General features: G+C 47.0%; 1 protein-coding gene across 1 annotated transcript in view; it reads left to right on the top strand.

Annotated features, from left to right (window-relative positions):
- The window catches only part of LOC115354962 (vacuolar protein sorting-associated protein 13C-like), a 36,802-nt gene extending 27,292 nt beyond the window's left edge, over positions 1–9,510 (top strand). Inside the window, exons 21-24 of the mRNA XM_030045531.1 lie at positions 4,525–4,616; positions 5,004–5,127; positions 7,904–7,987; positions 8,070–9,510. Of these exons, the coding sequence (XP_029901391.1) occupies positions 4,525–4,616; positions 5,004–5,127; positions 7,904–7,987; positions 8,070–8,171 (402 nt within the window). The 3' untranslated portion in view covers positions 8,172–9,510. The remainder of the gene's footprint in view (positions 1–4,524; positions 4,617–5,003; positions 5,128–7,903; positions 7,988–8,069) is intronic.
- Positions 9,511–13,838: the final 4,328 nt, after the last annotated feature.

The following is a 13,838-nucleotide window of genomic DNA, read 5'->3' as shown; positions in this document are numbered from 1 at the left end:
CGAGAGGACAGACAGATACTCAGATTTATGCAGAAGGAAGCAGCGCACATGAAACAGGAGGTGTATGAACCGTAACGTCACAAACTGAACAGTCGTGTCCAGCTCAAGGATTCACCGTCCCTGAGAAGCAACGTGAAGAAAACCTGCTGAGGCAGCATAAAGCCAGCAGCTGCAGCACGATGCTGCACACACGGTGAGGCCGGGGGACGCGTTCAGGGACATCTGTGTCCTCACCTGGAGACGCCGTCCACGGCTCAGTTTGCACTTTGGCTGCAGAATCTTCACAGGAATGAAGTTCATGGTTCTTCACGAGGAATCGCCTGGAGAGCGTTTCTGCAGCAGCTTCCACTGCATGTAGACGTCCAACAACTCCACATGACATTAATTTATAAACGTATGAGTGCATTTACAAATTATTTGTTAATGTGAGACCAACCAATACCATTTAAAATAACAGGAACATGTGGCTGAGTCTGACTCAGCAAATATCCCTTAGAAATCTGATTTAGTTTCTTTAACAGGCTTCATTTGTTTAGCTGAAGAAGCACTGTTGTAGTTTTTAATTTTAATTTTTTTAATTTTTTAAATTTTTATTTTCCCATCAAGCTGCATGTAGAACCTGCAGTCGTCTGGCATGTGTTGGCCATCCATACAAAACACTGACCTTTCACCAATTTCTTTATTTAGAAAAATATAGTGGGTGCTTGTCAAAAACACAGTACCACATGTAATAATTTTTAAAAAAGCAAAAACCCTAAAAACTAAAGATGTAAATGGGGTGCTGCAATGTGCAAACTTTTTTTGCCACTATTTCATATCGGAGGATATTGGCTCTGATGAAGGCCGTCAGCCTGAAATATCAGAAATACACATTATACAGAAAATACAGATTTCTCAAGGTTTTTTTTTGCTTTCATGTTTGAGGAGGTGAAATCAGATGAAAATGCCTCAGATGATGAGGAGTGGTGTAACACTCTGAGCTGGTCCTCAAATACCAGCGCTGAGCGTCACACTGTGGAAGCAGCTGCTCCACCTCACAGCCAGCAGGGGGAGCAAGACGCCGCAGAGGAGGACGAGGGAGCAGAGGACGAAGAGACCCGGCCTGAGGAGCAAGAGACCCGGCCTGAGGACGAGACCCGGCCTGAGGACGAAGAGACCCGGCCTGAGGACGAAGAGACCCGGCCTGAGGAAGAGACCCGGCCTGAGGACGAAGAGACCCGGCCTGAGGAAGAGACCCGGCCTGAGGACGAAGAGACCCGGCCTGAGGAAGAGACCCGGACTGAGGAGGAAGAGACCCGGCCTGGGGACGAAGAGACCCGGCCTGGGGACGAAGAGACCCGGCCTGAGGAGCAAGAGACCCGGCCTGAGGAAGAGACCCGGCCTGAGGACGAAGAGACCCGGCCTGAGGAAGAGACCCGGCCTGAGGACGAAGAGACCCGGCCTGAGGAAGAGACCCGGCCTGAGGAAGAGACCCGGCCTGAGGAAGAGACCCGGCCTGAGGACGAAGAGACCCGGCCTGAGGACGAAGAGACCCGGCCTGAGGAAGAGACCCGGCCTGAGGAGGAAGAGACCCGGCCTGAGGAGGAAGAGACCCGGCCTGAGGAAGAGACCCGGCCTGAGGAGGAAGAGACCCGGCCTGAGGAAGAGACCCGGCCTGAGGACGAAGAGACCCGGCCTGAGGAAGAGACCCGGCCTGAGGAGGAAGAGACCCGGCCTGAGGAGGAAGAGACCCGGCCTGAGGAGGAAGAGACCCGGCCTGAGGAGGAAGAGACCCGGCCTGAGGAGGAAGAGACCTGGCCTGAGGAAGAGACCCGGCCTGAGGAAGAGACCCGGCCTGAGGAAGAGACCCGGCCTGAGGAAGAGACCCGGCCTGAGGAAGAGACCCGGCCTGAGGAGGAAGAGACCCGGCCTGAGGAAGAGACCCGGCCTGAGGAAGAGACCCGGCCTGAGGAAGAGACCCGGCCTGAGGAGGAAGAGACCCGGCCTGAGGAAGAGACCCGGCCTGAGGAAGAGACCCGGCCTGAGGAAGAGACCCGGCCTGAGGAGGAAGAGACCCGGCCTGAGGAAGAGACCCGGCCTGAGGAAGAGACCCGGCCTGAGGAGGAAGATACGCAGCCGTAACATCATCATCATCATGGAGGCGCCATGAGTTCCAAGTGGAGAGAAAATCTGACAGATGAAACTTGAGCCACTTGTTTTGTTGTGATCTTTGGCGTTTGTGTTTCATTAGTATTTTCCAGGATGACCTGACCTGCCCCACTGCATGCTGGGAAACTAAACTACAGACTTGAATGTTTCTGTGTTTTCTTCCGTCTGAGCTCCCCAGTGAATTTAATTCTTTCATCACTGAAAGACAAAACTGTTTTCTTGGTGGCTCAGAAGTGAAGCGCTCTCGTTGCTGCTGTTGTTTGTGTTGGCGTTCCACTGCCGGTCGTCACAGCTTTGCTCAGTATTAAAACTTAATCTCAGCTCATCTGAGATTAAGTTTTGTTTGTTTTGTTTGATGTTTCAAACCACAAAAAAAAAAAAAAAAATCATGCTTTACAATAAAAAAGTCTGTGTCCATATGATTTAAGGTCAAATGCAGTGGAATCTCCCTTTAAATGGTGAGCGAACCTGTTTCCTGCTCTGCGGTTTCTGCTGGTTTCTAACTGCTTTCTTCTTCTCTTGTCTTTCTCTTCCATGCAGCCGGATGAGGAGTAGAGAAGCTTTGGCTCGTTCCACTCTGTCAGTCTTCTGTTTTTCTTTTTGTTTGTTGTTTTTTTTTAAGCTCTTTATATTTATTATTCTGTCTCATTTCCCCTTCAAAGTGCTGCTTCACTGGCCGGCCCGCTCACAGGCGCTCTGGGTGTCTGGGACAGTTCTGCTTCTCTGTACAGAACCTCTAAATGTACATATGAATATATAACTTCAGTAATATATACCTTCTCCTGTAATTCAGGTTTCTTAACTGAAGACCTTTTGCATGCCAAAGCAAGTATTTCTCTCATTCTATACCTCAAGCTGTTTTTTTAAGTTTTGTATTACTTTTTGTTAGAATTTGCATTTTTTTTTTTAAATGAAACTCAAATCCACCTGTATGACATTCTTATTTCTGATGTATAATTTACTAAAAGCAGAGTGTCAGGCTGTGGGAAATGTTTTGCTGACTTAGCACAACGTGACGTCTGTGGTATCTGCTGTAGAGGGGTAGCAGTATTTTTGTAAAAAGGTTTGTAGTGTCATATCATTCCTCCAGTATAAATCTGTAGACGTGTCTGTACTCGCTCCTCTTCTGCTGCGGTCCGGCTGCATATGAACTGATGTAACTTTATGCAAATGAGGCGTCGGCGACCAGCATGAGCTCTGACGTTTCTTTACAACCTCCATCCATCCCATAATAACACACTGTCACTGTGTGTGGTTCCTTTACGCCTTCAGCTCCCTTAACGTCGGCTCGGTGTGTCAGCTTGGCGGCATCGTCAGTGTGTGACATTTGTACTGTGTGTGTGTTGGAACATGTTTAATAAAAATACACTTGCTGATGCTGCTCCGGTGTGTGGCTGCGAGCGTCTGCTGTTTGTGCAGGAGCCCACAGGCAGGTGGCGCTGTGCTGTGGCTGCCGGCGCGCTCACACTGCCTCCACGTTGATTTCAGAAAAAAAAAACTGAATTGTGATTTTTGCAACTTTGATCCAAACGCACTCGGAGCTTTTTAGTGCGCTGCAGATTCCACGGTAAGTGGCTGCTAATTAGCAAGTAACATATTTGAAATGTATTTGACCCCCGAATGACAGCAACGTTTACCTCCAAATTGATTGCAAAGCAAAACTTTTCCTGTGAGCAGACTCCCTCTGACTGTCCCAGAGGATCTTCCAAAGCCACTTCCTGGTTCTCCTGCTGAGCTCCAGTCAGACTGAGGCTGCGTTCAGCTGCGCAGGTCAAGTCACGAGCTAACTAACCCCAATCCTGAACCCCAACCCCAACCCAAACCCCCTAACCCCCAACCCGAACCCCCTAACCCCCTAACTCCCAACCCGAACCCCCTAACCCCCTAACTCCCAACCCGAACCCCCTAACCCCCTATCCCCCAACCCGAACCCCTGAACCCTCTAACCCTAACCTGAACCACCTAACCCCCTAACCCCTCCCAACCTGAGCCCCTCAGTCCTCTGATCGAACAGTTCGGAGAGGCTCAGCTTCGCTCTAAAAGTTTTGGTTTTCAATAAGTTTTGAGGTAAATGCTGTGGGGGGTTGATCCTGTGTGTGTGTGTGTGTGTGTGTGTGTGTGTGTGTGTGTGTGTGTGTGTTTATATATTAGAATCTGTTTTTCTTTTTTCTTTTTCCTTTTTGATATTTGAGTCTTACTGATGTATGTTTATGTATTTATATAGATTATGTTAGATAATTTTATTTACATTATTTGGTGTGTGTGTGTGTGTGTGGTGTGTGTTGGTCTGTGTGTAATGTGTGTGTATGTGCATGTGTCTGTGTTTGTGTGTGTGTGTGTGTGTGTGTGTGTCTGTGTTTGTGTGTGTGTGCTCAGCGGTCGGGGATCAAGCAGCTGGACGGTGAGGCGTTCAGGGACCACTGTGAGTATCCGGGACACAGGAAGACCAACATCATCGTCACCAACAGGTACGAACGGCCGACTTCCTGTCTGCGTCTTCTTCTGTGGTGCCGCTCACAGACGTCTGAGTTCAGCCAGTCAGATAGAACCATCATCGTCTTTATCGATTAATCTGCATTATTGATCAGTCGTTTGGTCCATAAAATGTCAGGAAGTGTTGATCAGGTTCATGTAGCAGCGAGGAACCCAAACCCAGAGAGAGTCAGAAGATCCACAAGAAAAACATGATTATTATATGGAGAACAGCAGCTCCTGTTCCTATCAGACTGAAGCGGATCAATAACCTGATCAGCTGAAGCGGATCAATAACCTGATCAGCTGACGTTCCCGTGCGCTCGGCGGCGGCTCCCTGCTCGCTTCTCTGTTCTCGATGCGTTTGTGTTCCTCTTCCTCAGGAGGGTTCTGTGCGTCAAGGAGATCGACTTTGTGGGCCACTTCAACAAGGAGTGGGAGTGTCTGCTGGAGAACTTCTGCAGGCCGCCGGCCGTGACGGGCGGCCAGCTCCACATCTACTGCAAGGTGACCGGAACCACACCCAGAACCACAACCACACCCAGAACCACAAACACAACCACAACCACACCCACAACCAGAACCAGAACCAGAACCACAACCACAACCACACCCACAACCAGAACCAGAACCACACCCAGAACCACAACCAGAACTAGAACCAGAACCACAACCACAAACACAATCACAGCCAGAACCACACCCAGAACCAGAACCACACTCAGAACCAGAACCACACCCAGAACCACAACCACAAACACAACCACACCCAGAACCACAAACACAACCAGAACCACAACCACAAACACACCCAGAACCAGAACCACAAACACACCCAGAACCAGAACCACAACCAGAACCAGAACCACAAACATAACCACAACCACACCCAGAACTAGAACCAGAACCACAACCACAAACACACCCAGAACCAGAACCACAACCACAACCAGAACCACAAACATAACCACAACCACACCCAGAACTAGAACCAGAACCAGAACCACAAACACAACAAGAACCACAACCACAAACACACCCAGAACCAGAACCACAAACACACCCAGAACCACAACCAGAACCACAAACATAACCACAACCACACCCAGAACCAGAACCAGAACCACACCCAAAACCAGAACCAGAACCACAAACACAACCAGAACCACACACAGAACCAGAACCACACCCAGAACAACACCCAGAACCAGAACCACACCCAGAACCAGAACCACAAACACACCCCGAACCAGAACCACAACCAGAACCACAAACACAACCACAACCAGAACCACAAACACAACCACAACCACAAACACACCCAGAACCAGAATCACACCCAGAACCAGAACCACAAACACAACCACAACCACACCCAGAACTAGAACCAGAACCACAACCACAAACACACCCAGAACCAGAACCACAACCAGAACCAGAACCACAAACATAACCACAACCACACCCAGAACCAGAACCACAAACACAACCACAACCACACCCAGAACTAGAACCAGAACCACAACCACAAACACACCCAGAACCAGAACCACAACCAGAACCAGAACCACAAACATAACCACAACCACACCCAGAACTAGAACCAGAACCACAACCACAAACACACCCAGAACCAGAACCACAACCAGAACCAGAACCACAAACATAACCACAACCACACCCAGAGCTAGAACCAGAACCAGAACCACAAACACAACCAGAACCACAACCACAAACACACCCAGAACCACAACCACAAACACACCCAGAACCAGAACCACAACCAGAACCACAAACATAACCACAACCACACCCAGAACCAGAACCAGAACCACACCCAAAACCAGAACCAGAACCACAAACACAACCACAACCACAACCACACCCAGAACTAGAACCAGAACCACAACCACAAACACACCCAGAACCAGAACCACAACCAGAACCAGAACCACAAACATAACCACAACCACACCCAGAACTAGAACCAGAACCACAACCACAAACACACCCAGAACCAGAACCACAACCACAACCAGAACCACAAACATAACCACAACCACACCCAGAGCTAGAACCAGAACCAGAACCACAAACACAACCAGAACCACAAACACAAACACACCCAGAACCAGAACCACAAACACACCCAGAACCAGAACCACAACCAGAAACACAAACATAACCACAACCACACCCAGAACCAGAACCAGAACCACACCCAAAACCAGAACCAGAACCACAAACACAACCAGAACCACACACAGAACCAGAACCACACCCAGAACCACACCCAGAACCAGAACCACAAACACACCCCAAACCAGAACCACAACCAGAACCACAAACACAACCACAACCACAACCACAACACACCCAGAACCAGAATCACACCCAGAACCAGAACCACAAACACAACCACAACCAGAACCAGAACCACAACCACAACCAGAACCACAAACACAACCACAACCAGAACCACAAACACAACCACAACCACAACCACAAACACAACCACAACCACAAACACACCCAGAACCAGAATCACACCCAGAACCAGAACCACAAACACAACCACAACCAGAACCACAGCCAGAAGCAGAACCAGAACCACACCCAGAACCACAACTACAACCAGAACCAGAACTAGAACCAGAACCAGAACCAGAACCACAGCCAGAAGCAGAAGCAGAACCCTCAGCCAGGCAGTCAGCAGGGCTCCGTCTCGTTTGGAGGAATCCAAGAACCTTTAAGTTGTCTCGAGGTTAAAAAATCTAATTTATTTCTAAATGACGTCTTGAAACTGAAAGTTTAAAAACCGTAAGAGAACACGACAGAATCAGAACCAGAACCAGAACCACTTTCCAGGAGAACCTCAGGCTCAGCGGCCGAGCAGAGACAGGAAGAAGATCCACAACACAACAACACAGGCAGAGATCAGGAAGTGTGACACACACACACACTCACACACACAGACACACTCACACACACAGACACACACACACACTCACACACACACACACACACACTCACACACACACACACACACACACGCACACACACAGAGGAACATGGAAGCAGCAGCATCTGTTCTTCCAGCTGATCTGTGCAAACACTCGTTTGAGTTTTTATTTTGTTGTTTTATGTATTTTATTTCAGCTCATTTAACTTTAACTTCATTCTATTTCATTTTTATTTTTATATTTATTATTATTATTATTATTGTTTTTATGCTACTTTATTTAATTTACTTGTTTGTTTGTTTGTTTGTTTGTTTGTCCAGGAGCAGCAGAAGCTGAAGCTCCCTAAAAGAGACGGTCAGGAGTCGGTGAGGACGCTCCAGCTGAGAGACACACACACTGCCCAGGTACTGAGTGTGTGTGTGTGTGTGTGTGTGTGTGTGTGTGTGTGTGTGTCCTCTCTGACCTGGTTTCCATGGTTACGTGCAGAAGCTGCAGGCAGCGATCGCAGACGCTCAGGCGGCTCAGCAGCAGCGCCGCATGGTGAGGCAGAAGTCGCAGCGCTTCCTCAAAACCCCCAGCCACCAGTGAAGAAGAACAACTTCCTGTCCAGAGGACAACTTCCTGTTGGTTCCACCAATCAGGCGCTGAGGCTGCCGATGATCTGGGTTTTTAAATTTGTCCGGTTTGAGCATTCACCCTTTCAGCTCACACACGTTCACGTTTCTCCACGTCAGCGATCTCACTTCCATTTTTTTCTTCCGACGTTCAGATGAAAAACCCGTTCAGAGTCACGGCGCTGAGGTTCAATCTGTGGCTCTGGGACTACTTTGTGGCGGAGGCACACTCTGCTGTTTGTTTATGAGTGCGCCAGAAGGAAGCGGTGCATTCAGGTGCGATCAGATGGCTGCAAAAAACGAACCTCCATCTTCTTGTAAGTCAGAAAGCAACAAATCACATCATCCTTTTCATGAAGTCGGTTTGTTAATCGTTCATTTTCCGTCCAGACGGCCCCTGAACGCACCACAGGAGGCGCAGACTTCAGATCATGTGGGCATTAAACCGAATCACCGAGCCGAGAAAAGTCTGAAAAACAACAAACAGCGCGTCGATGTTTTTGTTTCTGATGTTTGAAACGAAACGTCGTCTGACGTGTTGCCGTGGAGACGAGGAGCGTGTGTGAGCTGAACTGAAACAGGTTCTAGAAAACGTTCTCAGGTCGGGCATTTTTCCTCAAACTGATTCAGCTGCAGAACCACCCTGACTTCCTGCTTCCTGATGCTACTTCCTGCTTCCTGACGGTACTTCCTGTGGGCGTGGCTGTGGGCGTGGCGGTACTTCCTGTGGGCGTGGCTGTGGGCGTGGCGGTACTTCCTGTGGGCGTGGCTGTGGGTGTGGTTTGGGTTTCTCTGCTGAAATGTCCTGAGACAGATTTGGATCATTAGTCAAGATCACTGATGGAGCTGATGTTTATGGATTTGTTTGTTTGTTTGATCCTGATATTATTTGTAATAAATGTGAGAATTTCTGTCAAAATTTTTGGTGATAAAAACACCAACACAAACATCTTTATTATTATATTAAAAAATTTAAAAGATTACAAAAAACACATTTATGTGTAATCTCAGAATCTCAGAATTGTTTTGTTTGTTTTTCTTTCTTTGTTTGTTTTTTGCTAAATGTACAACTTTAATCTTGAACCTGAGTGTTTGTGTGTGACTTTCCTCGAGCCTCCAGCTGAAGTTTCCACCAAAGATCTGCGTGCAATGAAGAAATATTTGTCAAGTTTATTTTCATTAAAAAAAAAATCCTTAATATTGTTTTCTGGGTGGCAGGAATTTAACTTGAGTCTTTAAATCTCCATGTTGCTAAAATGTTGTTCATGTGAATGGAACTGAATCATTTTTCTATAAACTCCTGATTGTATGAAGTCTGTTGTCTCTGTGGGTGGATTCAGCGGCGTTACCATGCGTAACGCTGTGTGACGTCTCTTTGAATGATCTGTTTGGTTTTAATGTTTTGCCTCACAGGTAGTGTTCCTCTGTTTTGTGGGCGTGTCACAGGTGTTATCCAATCAGCATCAGCCTGTATTGAAGCCTCCGCCATTTAAAACACTAGAGCTTCATTAAGGCTTCCAAGGTGGTATTTAATTGTGGCCAATGCTTCAAATGTTCCCCGTCATCTGAAGAGGTAAAAGCACATGATGTATGTGGTAAACATGATGAGAGATCAGACAGAGATGATTGTTTCTCTTCAATAATATGGAAACTTTTATTCAACTTTAAGCTTAAAACACGGTGGTTAGAAAGAAAAACCCTTTTATTCCATTTCCTAAGCAGTGGTTGGTAAGTCTGGTCTCAGTGACAGTTCAGCTCACAGGAGGAGCAGAAACACAGCAGAGAGCAGATCCGTCTCCTCAAATGTTTCCTCTCGTCCTAAAATGAGCAGCAAAGGTCGGCTCAGTATCGTTAGGAGCTCCAGCCTCCACAGAACCTCTGACCCGGGCTGGAGGTCTGATCCGGGCCGGAGGTCTGATCCGGGCTGGAGGTCTGACTCGGGCTGCAGGTCTGACCCGGGCTGGAGGTCTGATCCGGGCTGGAGGTCTGACTCGGGCTGCAGGTCTGATCCGGGCTGGAGGCCTGATCCGGGCTGCAGGTCTGACCCGGGCTGCAGGTCTGACCCGGGCTGGAGGTCTGATCCGGGCTGGAGGTCTGACTCGGGCTGCAGGTCTGATCCGGGCTGGAGGCCTGATCCGGGCTGCAGGTCTGACCCGGGCCGGAGGTCTGGTCCGGGCTGGAGGTCTCCTCCTGCGTCTGAGCGCTGAAGCAGAGGCAGTGTGTCCACAAGTGATGTCATCCTCAGTCACTTCTTCCCTCTGGGCTTCCATACTGCCAACGCTTGCGTAATGCAACAGGCTGTTCAGAGCTTTATCATTTCTGTTAGATTGACGTTGTCACTGGTTTACAGGATGTAGCGGTCATGTGAGGTCATGTGAGGTCATGTGAGGTCACTTCATGGGGTCTTGAACGGGGAGTTGATCCCCGTTCAAGACCCCAGAGAAAAATGTCTTAACATAAAAGCTGCAAAATGTCTGGTAGAAGCAATAAAAATGAATGTTAACATACATTTGAAGGTTCTGTGGTGAACCAGATATACACTATATTACCAAAAGTATTCGCTCACCTGCCTTTACTCATACTATGAACTGAAGTGCCATCCCATTCCTAACCCATAGAGTTCAATATGATGTCGGTCCACCTTTTGCAGCTATTACAGCTTCAACTCTTCTGGGAAGACTGTCCACAAGGTTGAGGAGAGTGTTTATAGGAATTTTTGACCATTCTTCCAAAAGCGCATTGGTGAGGTCACACACTGATGTTGGTCGAGAAGGCCTGGCTCTCAGTCTCCGCTCTAATTCATCCCAAAGGTGTTCTATCGGGTTCAGGTCAGGACTCTGTGCAGGCCAGTCAAGTTCATCCACACCAGACTCTGTCATCCATGTCTTTATGGACCTTGCTTTGTGCACTGGTGCACAGTCATGTTGGAAGAGGAAGGGGCCCGCTCCAAACTGTTCCCACAAGGTTGGGAGCATGGAATTGTCCAAAATGTTTTGGTATCCTGAAGCATTCAAAGTTCCTTTCACTGGAACTAAGGGGCCAAGCCCAGCTCCTGAAAAACAACCCCACACCATAATTCCTCCTCCACCAAATTTCACAGTCGGCACAATGCAGTCTGAAATGTACCGTTCTCCTGGCAACCTCCAAACCCAGACTCGTCCATCAGATTGCCAGATGGAAAAGCGTGATTCATCACTCCAGAGAACGCGTCTCCACTGCTCTAGAGGCCAGTGGCGGCGTGCTTTACACCATTGCATCCGACGCTTTGCATTGCACTTGGTGATGTGTGGCTTGGCTGCAGCTGCTCGGCCATGGAAACCCATTCCATGAAGCTCTCTGCGTACTGTACTTGGGCTAATCTGAAGGTCACATGAAGTTTGTAGCTCTGTAGCAATTGACTGTGCAGAAAGTCGGCGACCTCTTTGCACTATGCGCTTCAGCATCCGCTGACCCCTCTCCGTCACTTTACGTGGCCTACCACTTCGTGGCTGAGTTGCTGTTGTTCCCAAACGCTTCCATTTTGTTATAATAGAGCTGACAGTTGACTGTGGAATATTTAGGAGCGAGGAAATTTCACGACTGGATTTGTTGCACAGGTGGCATCCTATGACAGTTCCACGCTGGAATTCACTGAGCTCCTGAGAGCGGCCCATTCTTTCACAAATGTCTTGTTTCACAGTCTGCATGCCTGAGTGCTTGATTTTATACACCTGTGGCCAGGCCAAGTGATTAGGACACCTGATTCTGATCATTTGAATGGGTGAGCGAATACTTTTGGTAATATAGTGTACCACCACACACACACACACACACACACACACACACACACACACACACACAAATGAGTACCTTATGATTACAGCTATTGTCTTACAATAAAGGTAAAAAGTGATCCGGTTGCACAAAAGTGGGATAGTGGATCGTGGGATATGTTATGACATTAGTTACCATGGAGATTTATTCTGTGGAGCGAGCCTGCTCCAGACCAGGCTAAGTTCCAGGATCTATTTAATCTCATCCCTTATCTCAGTCAGCAGTCACCACAAACAGAAACTAATAGTTATTCCACTGCCCACTACAAATTGTTATCACATTGACACCTTCCTAAAATAATCACCTAAGTCATTTTTTCAGGTTTTTCAGGAGACACAAAAAAAATCACCAAAGATTAACTATGATATTTATTGATAATTTCACTCAAAAAGGTTATAAAGAAAAAAAAAAGATGACTACTGACATACTAAAAACAATGTCAGTCAGTTATGTAACATAACAGAAATAAATGACTTAGGCAAATTTCTGAACATGCCTTTGTTGACTTAGGCAATTGTAATATGTTATATGCCAAAGTTATACTAAACCTCATCACTTACCAATTGAGGATGAGCCCTGGATCATTGAAATAACTTCACTGGCAGAGAAAATTTTCTTTCTTCTTGATACCGCTGCCATCTTGAAACGCTTAAAATAGCCTAAAAACGTAAAATTGAATGGCATGACCTGTTCTGATGCTGGTTATTTTGCCAGAGGTGGCCAGCATCAAGAGGAGATGATTTAGACAAAAAACTCATTTTTGACAAATAAAATTTCTTAGGCGATCATTTTAGGAAGGTGTTGAAACTAGACCCACTGTCATTATTTAAACATTTGTGATCATTAATTTCAGTCATTGTAGATAAATGATGATTTTAGATGATGTTGAAATCATTAGATAATGTACAGTTTCCCATAAACTATAAAATATACATCCCATATAAATACACATCAAAGAGTAACATGACATTCCTTTATTAAATAAGGATAAATCAAAGCAGGTAAACCATCAGCTCCTTCACACAGTGACTCTACATGATAGAAAGCACAGAATCAAAGCATATTATACAATACAAGAATAAAGACACATTCAAAGGTCTGTATGTAATACACCCTGCATGTCTGCACACTGAAAGAAATGCAGGACAAATCCATACACAACAAATGAACAGACAAATGAATGGATGCAGTAGCAAGCTTGTATACACACAGTATACAGCCCAAACGACATAAGAGGCAAAATCAATTTAAATTGAAAAAAATAAATAAATAAATAGTCCTCTGCCAATAAAGGCCATATTTAACTGAAATTCACAGCATGCGTCTCTGCCACTGCAGGACATATTTAACTTAAATTTAGAGCATGAATGTTAACTAAAATAATTTAACACATATTGGTCCCTGAGCAGCCGACCACTGTCGTCATCAGGGAAGATGCAGGATTGTCCCAGTCTGTGTGATGGCACTCTGGGGGCCCTCTCCTTCCTCAGGCAGGCCACACTGTGGAGGACAGCACAGGCCACAGTGATGTCACATGTCCTCAAAGTCCTGACCCTTAAGTCCTAAAGACAGTGAAAGCACCTTCAGGAGGCCAAAGGTCATTTCAGTCCTGGCCCTTGTCCTGGCATGGGCATGATTGTAGGCCTGCTGTGCCCCCTGGGGGTCTGTGGTGTCAGGAGAAAAGGCTGGCAGGCATACCCCCCATCCCCCAGCAACACACCAGAAAATTGACCTGTCAATACAAAATCTCATCATCACAACCTCATAAACAGAGTGACATTCTTGACACAGCCATGATGTAAAAAGTGGTTATTAATAGAGGTTGTGT

This window comes from Myripristis murdjan, chromosome 3, assembly GCF_902150065.1.
Source record: "Myripristis murdjan chromosome 3, fMyrMur1.1, whole genome shotgun sequence".
NCBI lineage: Eukaryota > Metazoa > Chordata > Actinopteri > Holocentriformes > Holocentridae > Myripristis > Myripristis murdjan.
Note: the sequence above shows the minus strand (reverse complement) of the source record. Positions and strands in the feature narration are given on the sequence as shown.